The 26,421-nt window shown below is 36.7% G+C and overlaps 1 protein-coding gene across 1 annotated transcript in view; it reads left to right on the forward strand.

Annotated features, from left to right (window-relative positions):
* DNAH7 (dynein axonemal heavy chain 7) overlaps positions 1-26,421 on the forward strand; it is a 245,023-nt gene that overhangs the window by 57,104 nt on the left and 161,498 nt on the right. The window contains exons 15-21 of the mRNA XM_027125386.1: positions 3,193-3,417; positions 5,530-5,676; positions 7,707-8,392; positions 10,588-10,774; positions 20,393-20,586; positions 22,073-22,271; positions 24,944-25,084. Coding sequence (XP_026981187.1) covers positions 3,193-3,417; positions 5,530-5,676; positions 7,707-8,392; positions 10,588-10,774; positions 20,393-20,586; positions 22,073-22,271; positions 24,944-25,084 — 1,779 coding nt within the window. The remainder of the gene's footprint in view (positions 1-3,192; positions 3,418-5,529; positions 5,677-7,706; positions 8,393-10,587; positions 10,775-20,392; positions 20,587-22,072; positions 22,272-24,943; positions 25,085-26,421) is intronic.

Consider the following 26,421-nt stretch of genomic DNA (forward strand, 5'->3'; position numbering starts at 1 on the left):
ACACACACACACACACACACACACACACACACACACACACACACACAGCTCATGAGTGTGAAGTTTGGTGATTCAGGCTGGACACTCCTCCTAGATGGTTCTTCTGGACTCAATCATATCAGCTAGTTCTCAGCTGGGTTGACTAGTGTAATTAGCTTCAGAAGCTTGACTCTGCTTCGCTTGTCTCTCAGACTTCAACAGGTTCACCTGGGCATGTCTTCATGGTATGGTAGAGGCACAAAAGCAAGCCCAATTGTACAAATGCTTTTCAAGTTTCTGCCTGTGTCACATTAGCGAATAGCCTGTTGACCAAAATGGCCACAGAGCCAGTGAGAGGACACTACGAGGACAGACAGTGGGAGAGGTGAAGTATTGGAGTTATTAATGCAGTTGTCTACAAGAATCTTTTTGAGAGCACTATTAATAATTGTTACCATGCCAACAGGCATAAACCAGGACTGTCTTGGGCAACCTGAGATATGCAGTCATCCTTCATTTTTTTAATCAACAAATATTTAATCCTTAAGTAATATTTTGTTTTTGATAGGCTTTTATTATATATTAAACATTTCTGTGGTAGTTTGCTGAAAAGTGTTTTGAGCATAGGACTTATGGTACTAAAAATATTAGAGAAGTCTTGCATCATTTTTCTTGTTGCCTCTGTGCTTGAAGTCTACCTGATGGTAATAAAATAATATAAAACACCTGGTTTATCATCCATTTATTTTGTTCCTTTTCCATTCTTATAACATTACACTTTTACAGGATCTTCTTTTTCCTTTTCTAGCAATCTGAAGATCCAAAATAGAACCCTTGTGTTCCTAGATTTTAAAATATTTAAGCAAACCCAGCAAAACATGTTAAATCATTCAAAACTTTGTATAGGTAGGAAATTACAAAAGGTGTTCAAATGATTAGGTACATTAAATTATTCACTTAAAAATTTGTGAAAATCACTAGAACCAAATTTTGCATATCAGCCTCTAAAGGGTTCTATTTCCTTTAAAGTATTTGTACTTAGATTGGGGTTCTTAACATGTGAATTTATGTGTATGTGTGTGTATCAAATACAAACAAACCTATGATATCCTTTTTAGAATTTTTTATATTTTACATGAGTTATTGTAGAACATCAAGTGATACTTTGATTATGGATGATTTGAAAGGTAGCTGGAGAGTTCCATAGCTGGAAATTCCTTTGAAAAAAATGAATACTGAGTATGAAGAGTGTTATTTATTTACCCTCTTAACCATCGCTGGAAGTATTTAGGAATTTGGAGTTATTTAGTGTGAATTTCTATTGTTCATAGAAACATTTCACAGAATTAGCAAGTAGGATTCATTACCTAATATTTAAAATATTTCTGTATCTTGAAAAAGTTTATTCTTGTAAGGGCATAAATATCTTCTCAGTTTATTCAATACAGACATCAGTCATTTTTTATCAGTAAGAGGAAATAAAAATACAGTTGTTTGACTACATAAAAAGCTGATTAACCAAATTACAAAAATGTATTTTCACTTAGATCACTGTTTGGATTTGCAACAGAAAAACATTCTAATTAGAATGGCATATCAATGAAAGCTTTTAAGGCAATGTCCTTTTTATCTTTTTAATTACAAAAGTGAAAATTTAAACAATATGGAACTGTACAAAGTAAACGTTCCTCTTTTTCCATAATTCCTTTTTTTGGAGTAATGGTTCTTTCCAAACCTATGTATATATATGGCACTAGGGAGAGTGATGAAAAGGGAGAGCCAGAGAGAGGTGGTTATTAGACACTTAAAAGAACTTTAAAAGCATTAAGAAAAGAAGCATTTACTTCATAGACAGGGAGGTGTGGGGTATAACAGGGAAGGTAAACACAGGTAGGTACAAGTAATTGGCAGTTTTCTCATTTTTCAGGGGGATAGCAGGTTTCTTTCAGAATTTATATTAAGATATATGCATAAATTAGTATGTTTCAAAAGAGGTTTGAGAGAGCTACATGTATATATGTCCATACACATGGGCACCTCCACGTGCATGTGTACACACACACATACACACACACCTATATATTCACCCACTCACACACACACAGAGCTTTGTCTTTGCAAAAATAGAATCATTACTCCTGCAAATTATTTTATTCACTTAACAGTAGACCTTCTCTGTACTTCTACGAAGTAAATAGGGCTCTTACTTTCTTCCAAAATCAATAGCCAATTACTTCAGTACAATTTATTAAATGATCTGTCATTTCACTCCTGATTTGAAATGCCTCTTTTTCAACACTAAATTTCCATTTGTACTTGGATCTATTTCTAAACTCTGTTCTGTTCCATTCTCTACTCCTGCCAGAACAGGAACTGTTTAAATTATTGCATCTATATAGTATATTTTGCTATTTAGCCGGGCTAGTCTCTATCGTTTTCCTTTTTCATGATAATCTTTGCCTACTCTTGAGTACTTTCAGAGACTTTTAAAATTACATCAAATTTAGTTTTTTTAAAATGCCATTGCAATTTTGATTGAAATTGCATTGACTTTCTAGACTGGTGGGAGGAGAATTTACATCTTATAATATTATGTTTTAACGTGGGTTTCCATATTTATTTGGTACTTTTAAAATGTCCTTCAATAAAGTGCTGTAGTCTTCCTCATAGATTCAGCACCTTCCTTGTTAAATTTGTCTACAGTTATATTTTAGTTTTATAACTAAGGAAAGTGTTGCAGCACTGGTGTCTGTTGCAAGTTTGCAATTTTACATTTGTTATGGTGGTTATTTGACTAACTGTCCCCTCCACTAAACTATAAGCTCTCTGAGGACAAAGCCCAGGTCTGTTTCTGTCACACTGTATTGCCAGCACCTGGCACAGTATCAGGCACATAATAGGTGCCCGAAATGCTCTTCTGAAAGAATAAATGATATCACTCAGCATCTGCTTCTTATATTCCAGAGAACCATAGCATCCTTTGGTTTCCCAGTGCTCTTTGTGTGTTGTTTAGTATTTCTGGTTTTCACCCTGCTCTGTCAGTAAAGGTTTTCAGGATGGATGAGAAGCAGACTGTGCTGCAGTCCCCTATTTGGAACCAAAAGTCTATACTTCTAACAAGTCTGTACATATTTATGCAGTGTATTTCTACAGGCTATTTTTTGACATGAGCTGTTCCTTAAAATGCCATCTGTAATTTTTGTTTTCTCTCAGGCTTATATTCAGAAAGTAGAGACAGTTGATATGATTGAACTGGGACGGAGATTGGTGGATTCTAAAAACTGCCTCGCCTTCCTCATTGAGTGTACCAACTTTTCTCCAGCAGACATTAGGCTAAATAATAATGTCTTCCAGTGGTATGGAAGAATGGATGAAATTTTTGACGAACACAGGAAGATCATTAAGGAGAAAACAGAACAATATCAAGAAGGTCTTAAGGTGGGAATCATGGATATTTTAAATTATTTTCATTTTCTGGAAATATTTAACTTCTTACATAGCAATGTCAGCTCCTCTATTTCAGAGAGTGTATCTTAGCTCTCTCCTCCCATAAGTCTTAGTAGAGGATAGGACACATAATGGATGGATGTGGCATCATTTCTTCCTTTTTCAAGAGAGAAAACATTTGAATATATTGCCCACAAATGACCATTAATAAGAATAATATTTATCTTATATGGTTTATAGTACTGTCTTGAGTTTATTTTTTATTAAGGTCAAAGCTCCCTTGGTGAGGTGAGCCTTCACACCTCATAATCACCAACTTGCTGAAGTACCGTGCCCAGAACCACCACTATAACGTTCCGTGACTTGAACCTTTGGTGTGTGTGTCCTACATATAAGATGGTGTGTGATTCCCCCCATCTACCTGTCCAGGCTCACCTCCTACCTCTCCCCACTTCTTGCTCTTGACTCTTCAGTAACCCTGAGCAACTTCTGGTCCCTGCTCTCCTACACCTCTCATCTCTTACCTGCTCCCTCCGTTCTCTCTGGAGCGACCTGCCGCCCCGCCTGTCTATCTAGCAAAGTCGGTTGACTTTCTGAGAAGCCCTTTCAGTCAGACCTCAGTACTGCTTCTCCTCTGCTCCCATGACACTTTTAACACACCTCCACCGGGCTAATTATCTGATCATTATGTTATTATTTCCATCTCCCCATTAGTCGGTCAGCTCCTTGATGGCAGGGCAGTCTCATTTTTACCTTTTCTCCATTTATATCTGCTTGGCTAGCACAGTGCCTGACACACAGAAGTGCCGTGAGCACTTCATATCTATTAAGTGAATAAATGACACAGTATTTTCAGTCTCATTTTACAGATGAAGAGACTAAGGTTCCCAAGTGAAGGTGAAGAGGCTTGTTTCAAGTCAGCCAGTAGAGCTGTTTGATAGCAAGCCTAACCTCTTTCTACCTCACTATAGCAAATACGATTAATTGGCAGCATATGTTGTTTGCAGAATAAATTATAGACTTAAAACCAAAAAAACTCTTCATTTTAAACTATAAGTCTATATTTAAGTCTATATTTCTGTTTTATGTTTAGGCCATTTCAGAAATTTTTAAAACCTGTAGAAAGCATCATGAGTATTTGATGCTTACGCTACAATATAATAGACCCTTAGGAAATCACTAGGTGGCCCAGAATTATCTATTCTTCGTTGTAATGTATACCATTCTACAAACTACACATAGTGTTAATGAGTTTTTCCTTTCATTTTCCTTCCCCCACTGGGCCAGAGCAATAAATTGGCCAGAAAACCAAAGAGGACAGAAATCAACCTAGATAATCTGTAAAATATAAAATCTATTTTTGAATAACCTGGATTTGACTTCTGAATATTTTATTCAGAGCTGTTTTTTTAAGAGCCATTTAATTTGGAATGCCTTACCAATGACAATTTCGTAAGAAGCCTTTCTCATTAAAAACAAACAAACAAACACACACACCTGTTTTATACTGGCAGGGTTTAGTTTTTCGGCTTTTAAATCTGGGTTTATTTATTTTATTTCCTGTGAAGAGAGCCCATGGGACAAGAAAAATAACTTTGGAACACTTTGTTTTAGCATTGCTGATTGAAGAGATACCTGAATATCAGAACGCAATTAAAGAAATTCATTTTTTTCCAGTTGTTTGTAAAGATGCTACCTTTACAGGCCTTAAAAAAAAATTGGAGTTCACTTTTAGCCTCTTACTTGATTATTGTGAGATTTTTTTCAAGTGATTGTATTTCATTAGCATACTAAAGAAATACCATTGTTTAGCACATTCTTATTCATTTTATTAGAACTTCTTACCTTGATAATACAAGGGTAAACTTTCTCTAATTTGTGAATTATAGGAATCTTAATCCATTAATCTTAAATCCCAACTCTTAAAAATTCTGTATATTTTGAATCCCAGTCATCTTCAAGATCATCCCTTTCTTCATATTTTGCCAGTGACAGAATATAATAATAATAATTCTGACAATCCTTACAAATTCTAAAATTTTCTCTTGATGCCTAGGGGTTTTTACTCTTAAAAATAGTAACGAAAATAATTGTTTTTATTAGTTACGGTGTGAACGGTTTGTGGAGGAATTGCAGAGTTATGCTAAACAGACAGAAGAATTCTACTCATTTGGAGATCTTCAAGATATACAGCGGTACCTGAAAAAGGCTCAGACACTGAATGGAAAGTTGGATTTAGCAGCAGACAAGGTATAATTTTAAAATTCTTAATAGGATGAATTAGTTCAACAGAATGAGCATTTGAATTTGTATTGGGTATTCACCTTTAAGAAATGGATTCAAATAAAAGAGTTAAACTACATTTAATTAGAGATTAATATGAATGGCACAAATAGATTTTATAGACATGCTTCAAGGAGGGAGCAGCACTGCTGTTTTCTATTGGTAGTAATAACATTTCAGTGGCCTTCATCTTTTAAAGATAGAGTTATATCTCCACCTGCTTTTTAATCTTGATCATTTACATTATGTGATAATACCTGGTTACTGTTTAGATTTCTCACCTCCATGGAAGCCAGCTTAGATTTGGTGGCTGTGTTTTTAAATTAGGTCCATTATTTTCTCCCATCAAGCTACTTTGTTCCCAGTACCGCTATTTCAGAAATCAGTGGTCTCGTTAGAAGCACCTGGGTGGGAAAAAACCGTACTCTTTCCCATGTTAGAAGTTTGAAATTTTTAATTGCGTTTTTTATAAAAAGGGGAAATATGAAAACAGACCATATTATGATGCTCTACCACTTTTTATATATTGTAAGATTTTAGTATCTTAGTTCAGGTAATTAAATAGTTTATAATAATCTCAGATATGTAAATGTATGTTGAGACAAGAGAAATTGTAGATTTTTTAAAACTGATGCCACTGAAATTTTAAGTAATCTACATAATTTACGTATCTATCTCACTCTTTTCAATTCTATAGATTTCTCATCTACATCTCCCATATCCTCACAACTTCACTACTAATCTAAGAGGAAATTAATGCTTTCTTTGTGTCTCTTATCCTACTTACCTTCAAGACCCAGCCCTGGCTGTAGCTTCTCTAGCATCTGTGATTGCGCTATTTCAGCAGGCTCTCTTGTCTCTGAGTGATAGCATTTTTAAAAGTACACCATTCATTTTATATTAAATGGCTACTGCTCTAACACATCTCTTCTGTTGCCTTATATTATTAAATAATTGGTATCTAACTCCTCATCTGGATTACTAACTCTTGGAATTGGTACTTTGCAATATACTTTTTTCTATTTTCCACAGTATCTAACACAATGCTGTGTTTATTAAAAGTAATTAAGTTCTTGGGACTTACTTGGTGACACAGTGGTTAAGAATCCGCCTGCCGGTGCAGGGGACAAGGGTTCGAGCCCTGGTCTGGAAAGATCCCACATACCACGGAGCAGCTAAGCCTGTGGGCCACAACTACTGAGCCTGCGCTCTAGAACCTGTGGGCCACAGCTACTGAGCTGCGTGCCACAACTACTGAAACCCGTGCACCTAGAGCCCGTGCTCTGCAACAAACAGAAGCCACTGCAATGAGAAGCCCACGCACCACAACTAAGAGTAGCCCCCGCTTGCCACAACTAGAGAAAGCCAGTGCGCAGCAACAAAGACCCAATGCAGCCAAAAATAAATTAAAAAAATGAATTTTTAAAAAAGTAATTAAGTTCTTGTGAGTTAATAAATGAAGCTAGGGCTTCCCTGGTGGCGCAGTGGTTGAGAGTCCGCCTGCCGATGCAGGGGACACGGGTTCGTGCCCCGGTCCGGGAAGATCCCATGCCGCGGAGCGGCTGGGCCCGTGAGCCATGGCCGCTGAGCCTGTGCATCTGGAGCCTGTGCTCCGCAACGGGAGAGGCCACAACAGTGAGAGGCCCACGTACCGCAAAAAAAAATAAATAAATAAAATAAAATAAATGAAGCTATATCCTCAGTATATCTGGATGGGCAGAGACTTTTTATATATATAAATTTACTATTTTAACTAACTTAACCAGTCATTTTTCTCTGGAAACTGTAATAAAAAAGAAATAGGAACAACAAAAATAAACAAAATAAAGCAAATAGGAAAAAAGAGATCACTGCTCAGTTTTTCTAGTTATGGCCTAATTTAACTTTAGGGTTTAATGAAAGGTTTTTTTGGTCACATTTGATATAAATATTTTTTAAAACTTTATTTTGAATATCATTCACTTTCAGAATAACATACTTAATACTTGTCCTTCCAGATTGAGCAGCTTAATGCTGAGGAGGAGGCGTTTGGTTGGCTACCATCAATATATCCTCAACGTAAAAAAATCCAAGATGGTTTGAACCCTTATCTTCGTCTCTATGAAACTGTTGTAGAATTTAGCACCAAATACAGGGCATGGACAGAAGGACCATATCACAAGGTGAATCCAGACCAAATAGAAGCAGAAGTTGGAAATTACTGGAGAGGACTATATAAGCTGGAGAAAACCTTCCATGATTCTCCAAATGCATTGGCAATGACAAAAAAAGTAAGAGCAAAGGTGGAAGATTTCAAGCAGCACATTCCTCTCATTCAAGTGGTTTGTAATCCTGGTTTGCGCCCCAGGCACTGGGAGGCCATGTCCAGCATCGTCGGTTACCCCCTGGAGCCAGCAGTTGATTCCACTGTCTTCTCTTTTATAGATATGAATCTGGAACCATATTTAGATAGGTTTGAAGGTATTAGTGAAGCAGCTAGCAAAGAATATTCTCTCGAAAAGGCCATGGAGAAGATGATTAATGAATGGGATGCAGTGGAATTTGTCATTCTTCCTTATAGAGAAAGTGGGACATTTATTTTGTCATCAGTTGATGAAATTCAGATGTTGTTGGATGACCATATTATTAAGACACAAACTATGCGAGGATCTCCTTTCGTTAAACCCTATGAAAAACAAATGAGGTAAAGTGTTATTTATATGACAGTGTTTATACTATGTTACCAAAATTATCACTCATATGGAATATCCAGTTCTTCTTAAAAATTGATTCTGTACTTTATGCTTAATATGTTAAATAGTGTATTGTAAGGAATGATAACCTTTATTGCTTTTGGAAGAGTCCTGATCCTTTTGCTATCATATATATTCATAACAAAGGTAGTAGACAGTCAGCTTCCAGATATTCATTTTTATTGCCCACAATCTGATCTTATACATTTGACTCTCAAAAATAGTCTCATGCCTATGAACACAGTTTATAGAACATATAAACTGTAAAACTGAAGATGATAATGTAATTTTCCAAATATACTAATTAGTTTGTTGTCGATGATTCCTCAAAGCCTATTGTAATTTCCAGTCATATGCATAAAGGATGGCTAGATATGTGCAAAAGCATGAAACTATGATTCTCGTCTGGAATTTTGAGCGTCTGACACAGCCAACTAAATCTGACCTTTATCCTGTCAGTTTTTTTTTTTTGTTTTTTTTTTTGGCGGTACGTGGGCCTCTCACTGCTGTGGCCTCTCCCATTGCGGAGCACAGGCTCCGGACGCACAAGCTCAGCGGCCATGGCTCACGGGCCCAGCCGCTCCGCGGCATGTGGGATCCTCCCGGACGGGGGCACGAACCCGTGTCCCCTGCATCGGCAGGCGGACTCTCAACCACTGCGCCACCAGGGAAGCCCATCCTGTCAGTTTTTAAATTTTTTTGTGATTTCTTTTAAGCAGCTTATATTTTATCTTAAAAAAGAGTAAATCCAAGTCAGACTACCAACTCCAATGTGAATTTGCATGGTGAGGGAAAGCTACCTGCTTGGTGATATCAGCCTCTTGTTATTGATATATTATCCTAAACCTGAGCTTGCTCAGCTGTTGGTGTTGGCTCAGTGTTTGATTGCTGTGCCTCCTGCCCAGCTTGCTCCAATGTGCTCATCAAGAGTAATTTTTGAACTTCTCCTAAAGTGGTATATCTAGATTCTATTTTTAAGGACTGTTCATGAGATCATTAGCTAGTGAGAAATTTTTTGCATTAGTCAGGGGTTAGATGGAGAAGGAGGGAAGAGTACCAGAAGGAAGTAGAGGCGTTCATTTCCCTGTGTGAAAGACACATTTATTGATGAACATTGAAAGGAAGGTGTTTTAGAAAGACATTTAAAAATGCCTGGTGACTTTTTGAACTCCTGTATACATTTCTTGGTTTTAACAATCTAAAATTATAAATGACGAGTAATGTATGAATCTACACATAAAGCCATCCCATCTCTAAGTTTTGTTGCCATTAACCAATCATTCTTCTTTATGGCCATGTTATCTCTTATAGTGTAGTGGGTACAGCTGTCTGGGTTCAAATCTGGCTCTATTGTTTATTAGCTGAGTGAGCTTGAACCTGGTACTTACCTCTATGTACCTTAGTCTCCCTACTGGTAAAAAGATACAACACTCTGGACTCTGCCTCCTTGGGTTGTTGTGAGGATAGAGAAAATACATGCAAAGACCATAGAACTGTGCTTGTAAAATTGTCAGTTTATGCTGTAATTATATTTATTCTTGAGGAAGTTAAGTTGTTTTTGTTCTCCATATTTAGAAATAAACTGATAACTCATTGTAAATTCAAAAATGCTTCCTTCTCATGAATGCCACACTAGTGTATTTAAGATTATGTAGATTTTTCTTTAAATGCCAGTTATATCTTATGAATTGAAATATTTTATTCTGGAAATACAGCCTTTATGGCCCCAAAGTTTTTAAAAACTGAAAAAATAAGAATGTTAAAGGAAATAAATCTTGGATGTAATTACCTTTCCTAAGAAGTTCCGAGTGCCCTTGATTGAGAATACCATTAGTATCTCTAAAATCTCATTTCTCAGTTTGTACCCTTTGTCCATAGAATCGGATTGCAGAAAGGTTTACTGATATACAGAAACCAACCCATTTGTAGATAGGTACATCTAACATGTATATATCTGTATTAGCATAAATGTTGATGCTATTATTTAGAGACAGATTTTGTAGAACAGAGCTAGTAGGTAGAAGAATGGAAATTGGAATAACACCATTGCATGTAAGATTGACAGCCTAGTCATGGTTTTGAGTTTTATCATCTGAAACATTGCTTGGTTTGCTGTTGATAAGAGCCACTGTGTTTTGCTTCTCAGGCAATGGGAGGGCAAACTCCTGCTGCTTCAGGAGATTCTGGATGAATGGCTCAAGGTCCAAGCCACGTGGCTGTATTTGGAGCCCATTTTTAGTTCTCCGGACATTATGTCTCAAATGCCTGAGGAAGGCAGACGATTTACAACCGTGGATAAAATGTGGAGAGATATAATGAAAAGCGTAGTACAGGTAGGTAAAAATCTCTGAGAATGTGATTGTTTTGTTGAAGTGACATGATTTTTGTGTTCAAAACAATCTAAATAAGCCATTGTCTTTTTCCCACGTAGGCTCCTTTTCAGATATTATTTTAGAATCCCAGGAGCAAGAAACATCAAAAGGAAAATAGGCATTTTGTCCTGATTACTTATTGAGGTCAAAATTCAATTTGCATCACTTAATGATAGTTGTTCTGGCAGTGGTTCTTACTGGACGCTCTGGTAGGAAGACAGTGTGCTCAGCACGCACTGTCCTGTCTATTCTCTGGCCCCCATGTTACTGGCTGCACCACCACTGAAATGTGCCATGGTGGGAAAAGGTCAGCATGCCAACTGCTCAATCAACAAGTTTCTCTGTAGGGACAAAAAAAAAAAAAAAAAAAAAAAAAAGAAGAGCTGCTGCAAAGGTAAATATACTTAAAGAACCCAATAAAGACAAACAAAATGCAATCTACCAATCAATCCCCACACAAATACAGTGGAGAACTTAGAATTTAAGTTAAGGAGGGAATTTAATAAAAACCAGTAACACCAAAGAAGGTATGGTTTTTGTTCAGTTCAAAAGACATTTATTTATTTACTGCCTGCAAAGCGTGGTTTGTGTGTTAGTGGAAGTTAAGATTAAAATACAAGAAATATTAGCTATTAAATTATATCATTAAATGAATGTAAACTTCTCTACTGGTGTTTTGATCAAATACAATATTGTAAGATAGGAAGAGTATTATCTTAAAGTTTTTCTACCCTAAAATGGAAATATGCATATTTTTATTATTTAAACTTTGAAAATTGTGACTCTAATCCTAAATACTGATGATACTGTATCAATGTCACTATATGATTTTATAGGAAAATATTCCATAAGATGGACATGGGTCTGTTTATTTAATAAGTTTACTTCATTTTATGTAATAATACTTGAAACAAAGCTTCTGTATAAACCAAACTTTTGTAGAATTAATCACACGGGAATTCCATATTTAAAGGACCTACTGGTGAGTCACTTTGTAACACATTTACTCATTTCTAATTAATTTGTTTTATAAATTTAGCCTTTCCTATATTGTTTCCTTACAACAGGGCAAAACCCTTAAAACATGTATACATTTTTGTTTGGAAGGGGATGAAGTAGAATTTTTTTGTTGCCCAAAAAAGATAAAAAGTAGATGCTTGTATTCTCCTAGTTAATATAATTTTAAAAGTTAAAAAAATTCTTTTTTTGACATTCGATCAAAATACTCTTCAAAATTCATATTGCTAGGGAAATTTTATAGATAGTTCAATGCCTAGGAAAGGGGAAGCTATGCTGAGTCTAGTAAATAAAGGAGAAAGATTTTCAATTCTATAAAACTACATTAAAAACATATTAACAGAAAAGCATTACTTCCTCTCCTTCCCAAATAAGCAGTTTTCTTTGGATGACACTTCCTTTACTTTTGCTATAAGACTTGATTATCTTCTTCAACTGGCTTTACATTTTGTTTTTCTCGATATGTTAGTATTCAGGACAGCTTTTGTCCATATTCTCCGGAGCTTTGAAAAGAAACATAAATCCATATTCTCTCAGGAAGGCTAATGAGGATGATCTGTATAGTAGAAGCCACTGGATTAAACGCTTGGTACAAAAAGCCATCACTTTCAGTCTTATGGGTTTCTAATAAATGTTCTTTTAGAACTATGCCAAGAGAAAAGGCTCAGAGGTTAAAAACAGAATGTAAATGATGCTGTTAATATAAATGGCTTGAATTGAGGTTATCTTGGTTCCTTAAGGTATAAGCATGAAATAGTTGTATGTTTTGGTACCTGTTCCTAACTACGCTTGGCCAAAGGCTGTTTCTCACTGGGGAAAACTCCCTTACTGACCTTTCAGTGTAAGTCCAGAATTTTCCAGTCACTTTTGGTTATTAAGATAGTTTTGCCTATGAAGACTGAGCTGTACCTGTTTGAAAACCTCAATCTCTTGTTCTACTTAGAACTCTTCTCCTACCCGTAGTCAGGTAACCCTGGGGCTCTGGTGGGGTGGGGACTGCGCTCTCCCACACTGCTTCTCTCTTTCCTGGTCTTATCACTTGGTATTGGGACAGGGAGAAGGTAGGGAGGAGGTGAAGAGGAAAAGGGAAGGAGGGGGAGAAAATAGAAAGAGGAAGAGAGGGAGAGAAAATGTACTGATGTAACCGATCCAGCCAAATTGGCTATTCTTTTCTTTGGTGGTCATAAGGTGGACGGCCTCCTGTCTCTGGTACCTGCACTGTGCCTTTACAGTTGATCATCACAACTAGTCTAGCTTTTTGACCAGTTGTGGAGAGGTGAAGTCCACAGATTAACTCAGTGTGGACAGGTGAAGACCCTGACAAGCTCTGGCTGCTGAGGGATGCTATCTTGAGCATCTCCCCTAGGTTTGGTCATCCTCTGCCAGACTTGACTCCATCTTCCAACTGATCTACCAATGATGGCTTTTGCCACATTCCTCTCATATGCATGTCTTTGGCCCCATATTCTAGTAGTATTTCACAGATCTGTAGCCCTTAATTTCACCTGGGGTCTGCAGCACCTGGGATCCATCTTCTGTACTTCTTGGTAACCTTGAGCACATGGTCCTTGCCCTTCCTTCACCTGGTCGTCCCACCATACCACCTTCTCCCAGAGTTCTTCTCCTGTTCTGACAGCACTGGCACAGATCAGCATGCTGGTGATGGAACAGACTTCCAGTTGGAGAAGAAGACGTTAGCCTCCTCTCTTTACATGCACTTGAAAACTTTTCTAGGGACTCTCTTGGGCCCCCTCCCTAATACAGGACCAGTGAATTGCCCATCATTTGGGGTTGAAGGAAGTGGATAATCTTTTGCGTGTACCCAAACTTGACTTTTGATCCACATGAGTCTTTTGTGTTTCGTACAAGGCAGGAAAAGGCACTCTTGAATTTCTCCCCAAACCTTTTCCTTTTGTAGTCTAACCGCATCTCAGTAGATATGAACACTATTCCCCCTGTTTTTCTTTTTCCTTTTACTATAGTAAATATGATCACTTGGCGCCAAGCATCTCACCTCTTTCTAGTGAGCTGGAAAGCTAAAATTGTGTCTCCCAGACTCCTTAGCATCTAAGTTTCTGGAAGTGAATTCGATTTCGATGATTAGGTATGCTCATTTGGGATTTGGAAGGCATACAGTGGCCATCTTCTTGCCATTTTAGCTAGTTCTGCTGTCAAGTAAGATCACTTTTTTTTTTTTTCTTTTCCTACAGACTTCAGTGTCTGGTCACCAGTTTTATGGGTATTTACAGCCGATGATGATGGTGGCTTTGTGATCCTGCTCTCTGATCCTAGAATCACAGTCACCGTGCTGTGTTCTTGAAAGCAGTTAGTTCTAGTGGTGGCGTCCTTTTGTCCTTACTGAGGCAGAGGTGGCAACACTCCTGCAAGATCAGTTCCACAGGTTCTAGGAGTCTTTCCTGGAAGCCCAGCCTGGAGTGTGCTCCCTTAGACCTTCTAATGATTTTGTAATAACTTAATTCCCTATATTATATTCCCTTTTGCTTAACTACCTAGAAGGATTCTGCACTGAACTCTGAATAAAGGTATCAAACCCTCCAAGTTGGCATCTAGGATCTTGGTCTATATGACCAAGTTGGATCTTAGGGTAGTTAAAATCTAGTTACCATCTGAAAATGGAACACTGGTGGTACCTGGCATGCACTCCAAAATTCACTTACTTAAATTATTCTCTTGGCTTCCTGGAATGAAGAGTCTGTTTTACGGGCAGTGCTTTGGTGGACCAACTGACTGCTGTGGTAGGTCAATAGAGTACAAATTTGAAATACAAGGGATGTGAGATGGACTGAATTTTTTCTAAAACACTGGAGAAATGAAAGAAATGGCATAATTCAGGGCTTAAATTCTTTGCTCAAGACATGGTCAGAGGATTAAGGTGCTTCTGTGGTTGCCCTCGAGAACCTCTTAATTCTCATAGCTACAAATTTGACATAGCCAAAAATTATAGAGTCTGATCCAGCAGGTTGCCAAATTGCAATGTAATTTAATTCACAGCCTTGCCAGATCTGTTCTGTGAAAGATAATTTACTTACTGGGAAAGAGTGGGATGGTGAGAACTGAGAGTGGGGACAATTGGGTGAATTTGATTGACTTTGGGTACCCTGACCCTCACGCTGAGAGCCTCCCTTGCCAGAAGCCTTGTCAGAATCCTAAGGAAAAAAGGAGGTATTATATTGCCATGTGCTTGCCTAGGGAGAACCTAAGTTAGATACAGTCAAATGTATTGATGTGAGTGCACTTACCAGAGATCCTGGTTTCCATGAGCTAGTCAGGGAGATGTGAATGATTTCTGTTTTACTTGCTTGTTTGACCAAAACCTGGCTTCCGTGATGGCCCACCTAAACGAAGTTGAAATGCCAAAAATCCTTGATATGATTTGAAGAAATTAAAGACTGGCTTATAGATTTCTGCAAAATATTTCTTGAGTATCATCCAGAAGCAGAAATTACAACCTCCCCCGCCCCCTACTTAGGGGATTGACTTAAAGGGTAGTAGGAAGGGAATCCTACAACTTCAATAAATATTAGGGGTTTTTTAGACCTTGACTATACAAATGGTCAGCAGTGTGGTCTACATTGATCACAGTCAGTAGCAAACAGTTTGGCTGTATGATCAAGGACTTAGAAGAAACAAGATTGAAAGACTGGCAACAAGGAGGTCTGAGGAGGAGGTATAAGGGATCACAGAATAGACTAGAATATGAGTATATTTGTGCTCCATGTAAGTGTTTAATAAAATGCAGCACTGCAAAAGGAGGCACTTGATAATATTAGTTGACCAGTTGATCTATTTTGTGAATGTCAGTCAGTATATGCCATTGTATGCACAGTGAGTATGCATAGAAGAATCACATGATATGTTGTCCAGACTGCAGAATTTCTGAGAGTTAAAGCAGTTAATAAGTAAGCTAGGAGAGCAAACATAAACCAGAACTCTCCTCATCAAACTGCGTTATATGGTCACTCAAGCTACAAAGAAGTCATGATGGCAGAGGTGGGAATTATGGAAGGACTTGTCATTATTGGGTCCCTTACCCAACACTGCTGAGTGTCCAAGCTGCCAACAGCAGAAACTAACAACATGCTCCTGATACAGGGTCACACCTGAAGGGACCAGGCAGCCATTTAGAAGGAATTAAATACATTGGACCTCTTTCAACTTAGAAGGGATCCGTGATTTTTCTGCACCAGAGGGGTTTTCTTTCTTATTCCAAGTTTCTGTCAACACTGTCATTCCTGACTTACAGAATGACTTATTGTCACAGTTTCCACACAACATTGCTTCTGCTAAGGAACCCACACTACAAGGGAAATGAGACAATTGACTGATACTTATAAGATTTACGGGTCCTGTGTGAACACGGACCTCGTAAAAAGTGGAATGTCTCATGTTGAAGACTCAGTTGCTATTCCAGCAGGAAGAAAAGTGTGAGTTTGGGGTGCAGTTCTAGAGGATACATAGCATGAGTTCTCAACCAGCTCCAAATACAGAGTTTCTCCCATAGGCAGAGTACATGGGTCCAGGAATTAAGAAGTGAAAATGACAGTGACACTTTATACCAGTTCACCCAATAAACTCACAATTTTGCTTCCCTGCTTTTGTTCTTGCTAGTTGAAATATCTTAGTATCCAAGGGAGAAATGCTTCTGATGGGAAATGGCAATGGTTTCCTTGAACAGGAAGTTCTTGATTTTCTCCCTCTACCCTTTTACCTCTCTGTCCTTATAACTTTTACCTGACTCTCTCTATTCCAGCCACACTAGCTTCCTTTTTTCTTCTTCTTTTTTTTTTCAGTCACACATGCCAAGCACCCTTTGCTGTAGAACCTTTGCTCTGACTGGACCCTGTTCCTGAAATGCTGTACCTCCAAATATCTGCAGAACTAATGAGTACCTTTGCTTCCTTGAAGTCTTTTCTCAAATATTACCTTATAAAGAGGCTCACATTGAGCATCGTATTTAAATTGAAACCTGCCTTTGCCTTTCCTGGCAATCCTGATCCCCCTTTCTGTGTTTGCAGCATCTATTACCTTTTAACTTAGTCTATGATTTTTGAATTGTTATGTTTGTTATCTATCATCTGTCTCTAATGGAGGCTGGGATGTTTGTCTGTTTTGTTCACTGTTGTGGCCCAAGCACTGAGAACAGTGTCTGACATCTATCAAGTCCTCCATAAATATTTGTTGAGTGAGTGGGTGAATAGTTAAATTGAGATTGATCCTTGAATTATTGCTAGTTCTAAGAATTCTGAAAAACCTTCTCTGAAAATTCAGTGTTAGAAACCTGGGTCCTAAGAGCTGGATTAATCCTAGAAACATCCTGCATCTTGAAAGAATTTCTATTTTTGATGAGGTCAAAGGATCTGAAAGTTGTAAGGGAGCATAAAGGTCTACTCAGTGAATGCACATTTCCTTTCTTAGTACTTAAAAGGTTTAAAGAGGATCTTATTAGTTTTCTGTTGTCCAAGGTTTTCTGATTTGGAAGTTTATGCTTCTGGAAGTTCATAGAACTGGCTTGAGCTTAATTCCATTAAGTGTACTTTCTGTGAAGCTTCCTGGCCGCAGTAATTAGAATGCTCTCTCTGTGTACCCCAATTAAAGTTTCAGGCCCTGATATCACAGGCAATTGGTTTAGAAATGTAAATCAACCAGTAGCTTGTCATTTGAGCTGATGAGATTAGTGATACTTGTGAAGCAAAAGACGACACGTAAAATTTGTAAAATGATTTCTTTAATACCAAAAAGTAATAGCGGTTAATAATTCCTTTTCCTCTCCCAAAGATGAAAAGTAATTAAAGCGTCAAAGGAGTCATACTTAGTTTCAAATTTCTGGTAGCTTCCTGTTATAACATCTTATTGTTCTGTCTTGAGAACCTTAGCTAATAAGTTGGTACAATGTGGGGGGGAGGTTGTAAGTTCCTTGAGTGTTCCTTGTGTGTCTGCAGGCTTAACTCATCCTCATTCACTCAAGCATTCAACGAATATTTATGGGATGCCTACTCTGTACTAGAATTTTGTGGCAATGCTTAAAGGAACTTAAAGCCAGTTTTATTTTACTATGATGAATATCTTACCAGAAGGATGGCAGTTTACAAAATGTTTATTTTAACTCCATTAAACCAATGGAGTGATGTAAGTGACTTACTCCATGAATTCCCCCAGAGTAGTGTCTCTCTGTCTGTATCTCATCAAGAGACAGTTATAGAAGGCCAAATGGAAAGGGTAGTTTCAAGCATATGTGTGTTCTAGGCACCATATTAGGTGCTTCCAATATTTTGTCTAATTTGGTCTTCATAACAACTTTGAAAGAGGGCTCTTATCTCCATTTTAAAGATAAGAAAATAGAGAGTTAGGTTAATTAAGTGATTAGGAACCAGGTCTGTTCTTCTCTTCATCTGATGTAGTCTCTGTTCTGTTTACCTTCTCATGGGAAGAGAGTGTTTAGTTTCCAGTCCAGAGATGTTTGATTACTTTTCTATATTTTTTTCTTAAGTCCATATACCAAGGTACATAGATTATCGCCTGTGTTGATTCAGAACTAGCATATTTGATTCGGCATCATTGAGCTGATCTAGATAAATAGGTTTGACCTCAGGAATTCAATAAAAATTTTTTTGCTCAAATGCTAAGTGCTTCCAAGGGGTATTTCTTTTGTAATTGCAATATTTAGGGAAAGAAATATGAACTGTTGTTTTAAATAACTGATTTTATTTTAGCTTTCAAATCTCAGATCCAAAATAGCGAATTGCAATAAATTCTTTGGCTGAGAATAAAACAAACATTGTTAATTTGTGAAAGGAATTTTTCACATTTATTAGCAACATTTTTTTTTTTCCAACAAAGAAAAGCATGCTTTTCCAGAAGGTGGCACTCTAAGAACACCATTTTGGTTTTTGAATTTAGGAGTACAAGGGTACTGTTCCATACTTTATCGAATGAACTGAACATTAAATTATGACCTGAATCTCTGTCACGCTTCTTTTTGTGTGCATTTTTAAATGTTTACTTGAAACATAAAACTCTTGGAAATATAATAAAATGCCTTTAAAAAATTGTGCCTCTTTAAAGATAAGTGAATTGCATATGTTGCATATTCCATGTGAACCTGTTCTACTAAAAAAAAAAAAACAGGTATTAATGATGATTATTTTGTTCTTTGATTAAATTGCTGTGTTCCCAAGTTACATTGTTATATTTCAAAACAAAGCAGAAAATTATCTTTCCTTTCCAGTCACATTGAAAGTATATTAACAAAAACATGTTCCTGCAGTAGAATAAAATTTCTCTGTGAAACAATTTACAGTTGAAATTTTTGATTGATCTCACAGTCAGTACCAAACTCTCTTTGGCTAAGTACCAAAACTAGGTTTAAATTAGTTAATCTTAAAATTCTTTTTAATTTTTAACAATATTCCCTTGATTTAATTTCATGTGAATTTTCTAAATGTACCAGTGTATTCTCATGAAGTTTATTTGGTCTGGTGATTAAAATCTCTAATGTGTTTTGCCACCTCTCTCTCACACTTCTAAGCCTACTTAGTAAAGAATTCTTTCTTTGTCATTGGTGTCAGTGGTGAACACTGAGTTTGGGATTATAAGACCAAGACTAGACCTGGATGACATCAATCATGTGTTAAGGAAAAACAGTAAAAAGAATTTTATTTCAGCTCTGTCTAGATTGTGTTTTAATATGTATTTCTAAAGATTTTCATAAGCCTGGTGGTTACTTGTAGGGGTATTTTGAGAAATCAGTAAACTATTTCTTAAAATATCAGTTCTTAAGACCAGCTTTTGGTATAATTCTTATTTTGAATCCTACAGCATAAAAGAAAGCTTTTAAAAATACTTGATTGTGTTTGAATCCCTTTAAAGCAAACAGCTCACGGTGACACTTTCAAGTGATAGAATGTTCAGAAATCCATGCCTTGAAAGTAGAACAATCTTAGTCTCTAGAGAGTTCAGGAAGAGCACACCTTGAACTTCAGTCCTTCAACAAGCAGAGTGTTATAATGTGGTTCCAAAGGTAGTTCTTTGCAATGTAAGATCTTTATGTAAAGCTCCTTCCTCCATGCTCCCAACCCCTTATTTTTATCTACCCTCATAAAACAGGAATTGTTATTTTATTATTATTGATAACAATAATATTCAAAATAATAATTGTAATGGTGACATCTTTTTAGAGTACTTTTCCTCGAAGAACAATAGACAAACATATCTCATACTCTTTTGTTTCCTCCTGTCCTTCTTGTGAGTTCAGATAGTGTCCCCCTCCCCACTCCTGCCACACTCATTGTCTCTCACAGTTCCTAACTTAGCATGAGAAATTGTGGCCAACATCAATGAGGACCAAGTCAACGTGACTTTTACACAATTAAAGGGCTGGTTAGATCTAGACTATGCAAGAGTACTTTTAAAACATAAGTAAGTATTCACTTTAAATTTTGAATAACATTTGTTATATTAAAACCATGCAATCTCAAAAATAATAGGAATATAAAGTCAATATGAATATCAAATATTTTTGAGTTGTACTTTTTTTATTTTTAGGATAAACATGTTCTGGCAGTTGTAACTATCGAGAAAATGCTGGAGAGGCTGAAAAAGTCTAATGAACTATTGGAACTCATTCTTAAAGGACTTAATGAATATTTGGAAAAGAAGCGTCTCTTCTTCCCCAGATTCTTTTTCTTGTCTAACGATGAACTTCTTGAGATACTGTCTGAGACTAAAGATCCCACTAGGTAAGTAAGATATACATATATATTATATGTATATAATACATGGCTAAGTTTGTTGCCTTTAATTTTCAGAATAATGCAGAACTTAAATATATATGATTTTGTTTATGTAATAACTTTTTTCAAGACTATTCTAAATCATATCAATAATCAACTTAAATAATTATTAAAAGCATAAGGAATACCGTTGAATGATATTTTTCCAAATGTGATGAACCTTGGAGTGGATTTCTCATTTTATCACATATTGTCTTAAAGATTTTTCAGAACACATCCCTCTTCTACGTCCCATGCAGAATAAAAGTCAGCGCCCTCTCAGTGGCTTGCAGTCACCCACGCAGGTGCTCCCCCATGATCCTTCCTAGTCATCCCCCACTAGCTTTCTTCTTGTTTATTCTGCTACAGTCCTTGTAATTCTCCCATAAAAGGGGCAGCCTCCTCCCTCAGTGTACTGTTCTCTTTGCCTGGGATCCTCCTCACCCAAATATCCATAAGACTTCTTTTACCTCCTCTAGATCTTTGTGGAAACCTGCTCAAACATCTGCCACTCAAGAAGGCCTTCCCTGGCCACTTATTTAAAGTGGCACCCCTTCCAGCACTCCCTAGTCACCTTTCTTGATTATCTTCTCTGCCTCGTTTTCTTCCAGCACACTTTTTATCATCTGGCTTACTCTATAATGTGCTTATTTGTTTACTGTTTGCTTTCCTCTAGCAGAACATAAGCTCCATGATGGCTGAGATTTTTGACCTTCTCCCCCTCACAGCTGATTCCCTGTTCCTTAGAAGAGAGTCTGTCTGGTTTACATCAGTCAGTGAACAGATATTTGTTAAATTTGTCAGTTTTGTGTCTTGTGCCTTCAAAGTAGGAGACAAGTAATCCAGACAAAAAGATAAATTTAGACTCAGATTTCCACCTGACTTTTTATACTCAGATTTCCACCTGACATTTTTTGCCTGTTTGAAAGATAAATTCAATTGGTCATTTGTAACGTGCCAAGAATGAGGAATTTAGTCAGTTCCATCTGTATTACAATGAATAGACTAAAGTTGGGCACCTTCAAAGTAGTTGACTTTCTTAAAGCACTAAACCTAGTTCATAATTTGCAAGGAGTCTCTGAAGATCCCAGTTGAAATATCTTACTTTTTGCGCATTTGAAGATTCTTCAGATTAGTGTTTTATCTGTTGGTCAAGATTGGTTTGGTCCTTGTATTACTTTTAACAGCTTTTGATTCATTGTGTTGGAAACAAAGCCTCATGTAGCTCTTAGGATAATTGTAATTTTACAGATCTTTTTGTGATTATTCCATTAATGATGATCTCCCACTGGACTGTGTTTTCTATCAGCGCTTCATCTCTAGCATCTAGCAGGGGCCTCACACATAGTGCACCTTTATGAATTTTGAATGAAGATTGGTATACAAAGAACACTGATATTTAGGGAATTGCTTTTATTTGCTTAAGTCTCTTAAACATTTTTTTTCCTGACAGAGTACAACCTCACTTGAAGAAATGTTTTGAAGGAATTGCAAAGGTGGAATTTACAGAAAGTTTGGACATCACTCACATGAAGAGTAGTGAAGGAGAAGTGGTGGAACTCGTAGACACCATTTCAACAGCCAAAGCCAGAGGTCAAGTGGAGAAGTGGTTGGCCGAGTTAGAGAGAGTTATGATTAAATCCATCCATAAGGTAGCCAACTGTATTTATTATTATTTCTAGTAAAGATGATAGAACGTTAATGTATTATTGATAAATGCACTTTTATTTAGAAAAAGTGAGTCATGAATTACCAATTCAATTGTAACAGATAGATTGAAGGCAAAGATATAGTCTCTGATACTAATTTTGTAGTGACTCACTTGAAAAGTGGGACAAAATACCATACATACTACAACAAACTTGGGTTTTAGTCATGAGTCTGTCTCATTTCTTGTGCTTTCAATGTTAGACACACTTTGGTCTGCATAGTCTGTCTTTAGTCTCGCCTTGGAAGCACCTCTCTGCAGTTTCACATCAGTCTCCTTGACATGTATGCCCCTCTGGTGGTTCCTTTTGTTCTGTGAATATATAAAATATGTACCAAAATGTTAGAAAATCATAAGTACTTTCTACAATTAACAGTAACTTCATGTTTTCCATATCTCAGAAAGCATATTACCACCTCAATCATTTGTAATTATTTTTGTTAGCAGAGAATTTTAAGTCGAGGGAGCAGATAGAGCTTAATTGAGCAGTTAATTAATTTTTTACTGTAATGTGGACTTAGCATTCAAGTTCCTTACCAGGAATAAAAATCGTGATTGAGCAGGGAAGCATGAGAGAAAGAATGAGAAGGAAATAATGGCATCAAGCCCTAATCAACAACAGTTTTCATGAATTTTTCAGATGCTGTCACACATTATTGAAAAATTCACTGGAATCTAGGTGTTTAATGTACATCATGTGTCTTAATGTTCCTTTCTCTTAAATATAATTTTAATATCTGCTTGCTTTGTATTTTTTCAATAGATGCAAAATCTTTTGGACAGGTTCCCATTTCTCCCTATTATGGATTAAGTGATAATGAATGTCCTTATGCATACTGGTTTCTTTGATTGAATTATTTATTTTCTTATGATAACTTCTCATATGTAGAATCACTGGGCAAAAGAGGATGAGCTTTCATAGGGCTTGATAAATATTGACAAGCAGCTTTCCCATTTACGCAGCTATCAGCAGTTAAATGCATTTCACTTGGACCACTACTTAGCAGCATTGAATTGGTTATATGGTTTGTTACTTGATGTATACAGTGGTAACTCATTATTTTAGACATATCTAATACTATTTCAACTATTCTTTTAATTTTGTTTGTCAAAGTACTCAGAGAAAATATTTTGGTTACCATTTCAGAGCATTAAGATGGGGTGGCAAGTAAGCGGCTAGGAAATATCTTCCCCAAATGTTCATGTGTAAGTTTGTGTCGGTGGGAAAAATGCAAGTGAATGCAATGTAAAATACTACAGATAGGAGCTATGTGTGTTACTGTGTTGTGCTGTACGTATTTGCTTGCTTGAAAGGCTACTGCATGCCTAAATTAAGTGAATTTTGTGTCATTTCTAAATAATAAAAAATCATGTTGGCACCTTTGCCCTTTTATCTTACTGGATTATCATGGGTTTAATACTGCAGTTTGCTGTAGTTTGGCAGCTTGCTACTGCCAAAATATGTTATTTTTCATATATGGCATACACAGTTTAATAATATATTTTATATACAATATTATAGAACTTTATGTAATCATATTTCTCCTCATACAACTGTATAGAAATCTGTGATTTAGATTTTAATGCCTCCCTCCTATTCTCTCCACAGTGTCCTTCTAGAACACATATTTATTCCATCTTTGGCATTTCTCTACTGTACCTTCTATTCTTTCCTGTGTTCCTCCCATCTCTCAGTTTCTCCTTTTCACCTGCCCTTTCTGTGGCTTCCTCTGGCCTTTTACATTTTCTTTATTATCAATAGACAACATTGCCCTTCATTTCTATTCAACTCCGTAAATATCCTAGCTAAACTAGAAATCCAGAAAGATTTGCCTATCCTTATATATTTCTCAGAAAAATGTAATTTTGATAATCTTTTCTGAAATTCAGACATTAATGTGACTATCACCTCATAGATGCTACTATTTTTGATTGATACATATAATAGATTGGAATGTTTCCCACTGATGGCTGATAGAAAAAATGGATCTATGAATTCACTGAAAACATATGTAGTAAAGTACATGACTTAGGCTTCCTGAATTTACAGCTCTCAACTCTCCATGAATGAATTATATGTCCACCCTGTCATCATAGCCTTGGGCATCAAACTACAGGACTGAGAGGGAAGTGAGGTCTGGAAACACAGGAGGAACTTTAGAGGAATTGTGTAGGGTGCTTGAGTGTGCATGTACAAATATACACATGGCTGAGTGGGGATCTGATTAAGTTCAAAGAAAATATGTGTGAATTTGATAGATCTCATTTTGGAATTATTTGAACTTATGTTTTGTAATTAAATTGCTTGCGTTCAGTCCAGATGTACCCAGGACATTTTTGGCTACGACTGGCCAAAGAAATATTTCATATAATGTGGTTCACACAAATAGATTATGTACCAGCAAAATAAAATGCTATGTAATATATTTGTTTTGCTCTCAGGTGTATGGAAAAACTTGAAATTGTCTAGTTACATGCTTTAGATCTTCATCATTGGCTAAGCTGTAAGAAGTTGAGCAGTACAAGATAATCCACTCAGGAGTTAGCTCTTCATTTTTTAGCTTGTTCAAGTAAAGTATGAAATTGTTTACCTTTAGCATTTTCTTTTTCAATTAGGTAATTAGAGATGCACTTTCTGCCTATACACAACATGAACGAATTAACTGGGTAAGAGATTGGCCTGGACAGACAGTTCTCTGTGTATCCCAAACCTTTTGGACAACAGAAGTACAAACAGCTATTGCAAAAGGACAAAAGGTGAGCTTTTATTACCCACAGGTTTTGCAGCATTTTTTAAATAGTTATAATTGCCAAAATACAATTATTCTGAAAAAAAATAAAGACAATCCACTCAAAAAGCCAAGCGTACTGGAGCCTCAATCTTTTTATTATATACATTTTTATGCCTTTAAAAATACAGTGATAATAGGACAAAGAAATGTCCTAAACTCAGAAAGTTTAGGAGGAAATACATAACATAATTCTCTTTTATATCTTCAGTAAAACTACCCTATGAAGACAAAAGATATTAATTGACTTATTTTGACTATTTTAATTTTTAGTGTACTGATTTTTAGTAAATAATAATATTTTGAATGATGCTTAATATTAATTATTCTAACAAATATATATTTAATATTATAATATTAAAATAATAATAAAAACAGAAGCAGCATTCTTATCCATAAGGTAGGATTCCAAGCAGGTCAACTTTTGGTTGACTGATAGGTCAGTTGGAATCTAGCAATTGCAGATGTTGTTTAAAACCATGAGTTTTTCATGTATTTTTTACATGGAGTTTGGCATTATTGTCTGTAAGGTATTGTTGAGCACTGGTGAGTGTAGGGTTTGAGAGAGACTCGTATTCTTTGTAAGCAGGCAGGTCTCGTAGAGGAGGGAGCTGAGTGTCACATGCTTAGTTCACTCCAACTTACCAACAGGTCACTTATTTCTCCTCTGAGGAAAGGATAAGGGCATAGGGCAGGAAGTCAGGGATTTTTAGGAAAAAGTCTTTCCTCATGGAAACCAGAGCACGGGGAATGAGGGTTTCCCTTACAGCAGTAAGCCCTTGGGGATACTCCTGGGCTCTTGGCTGTCTATGTGCATGTTTCTTTTCTCCCCAATGGGTCCAGAAACTTCATTTTGTCTTTTTACTTTTAAGCTACCACGCAGCCACCTCCCCACACAAAGGGATTCCTCTGTCGCCAATGTGGGTTACTGGGGGACATGGATCTCGCTCCTTGCTTGCTGGCCCCCCAAACCACCATGCCAACTTTCTCATTCATCACTATGGGAAATAGAGGGAACAAAGAAGCAAATGTGATCAAATAAGACAAATTTGTAGGCATCTTCCACATTTCTTCAGTTTAAACGTGGTGTTTATTAAACCTCCACCCGTCTGTCAAAACGATATTTTTCTCTGGAACAGGTAGGAGTTGAGGTAGAGAATTTAAGTGTAAACCTTTCATGCTTCTACTTATCTCCCAGGCATAATTTGTTTCTCAAGGGACACACAATTTAGGTCATTCCATTTCAATGTGTCCTCTGCTCAAAGCTATCTGCCTACAATTCTTACCATATTGTTCTTAGCATAT

Source organism: Aethalodelphis obliquidens, unplaced genomic scaffold (genome assembly GCF_003676395.1).
Source record: "Aethalodelphis obliquidens isolate GAN/ISIS:26980383/991018 unplaced genomic scaffold, ASM367639v1 scaffold2, whole genome shotgun sequence".
Taxonomy (NCBI): domain Eukaryota; kingdom Metazoa; phylum Chordata; class Mammalia; order Artiodactyla; family Delphinidae; genus Aethalodelphis; species Aethalodelphis obliquidens.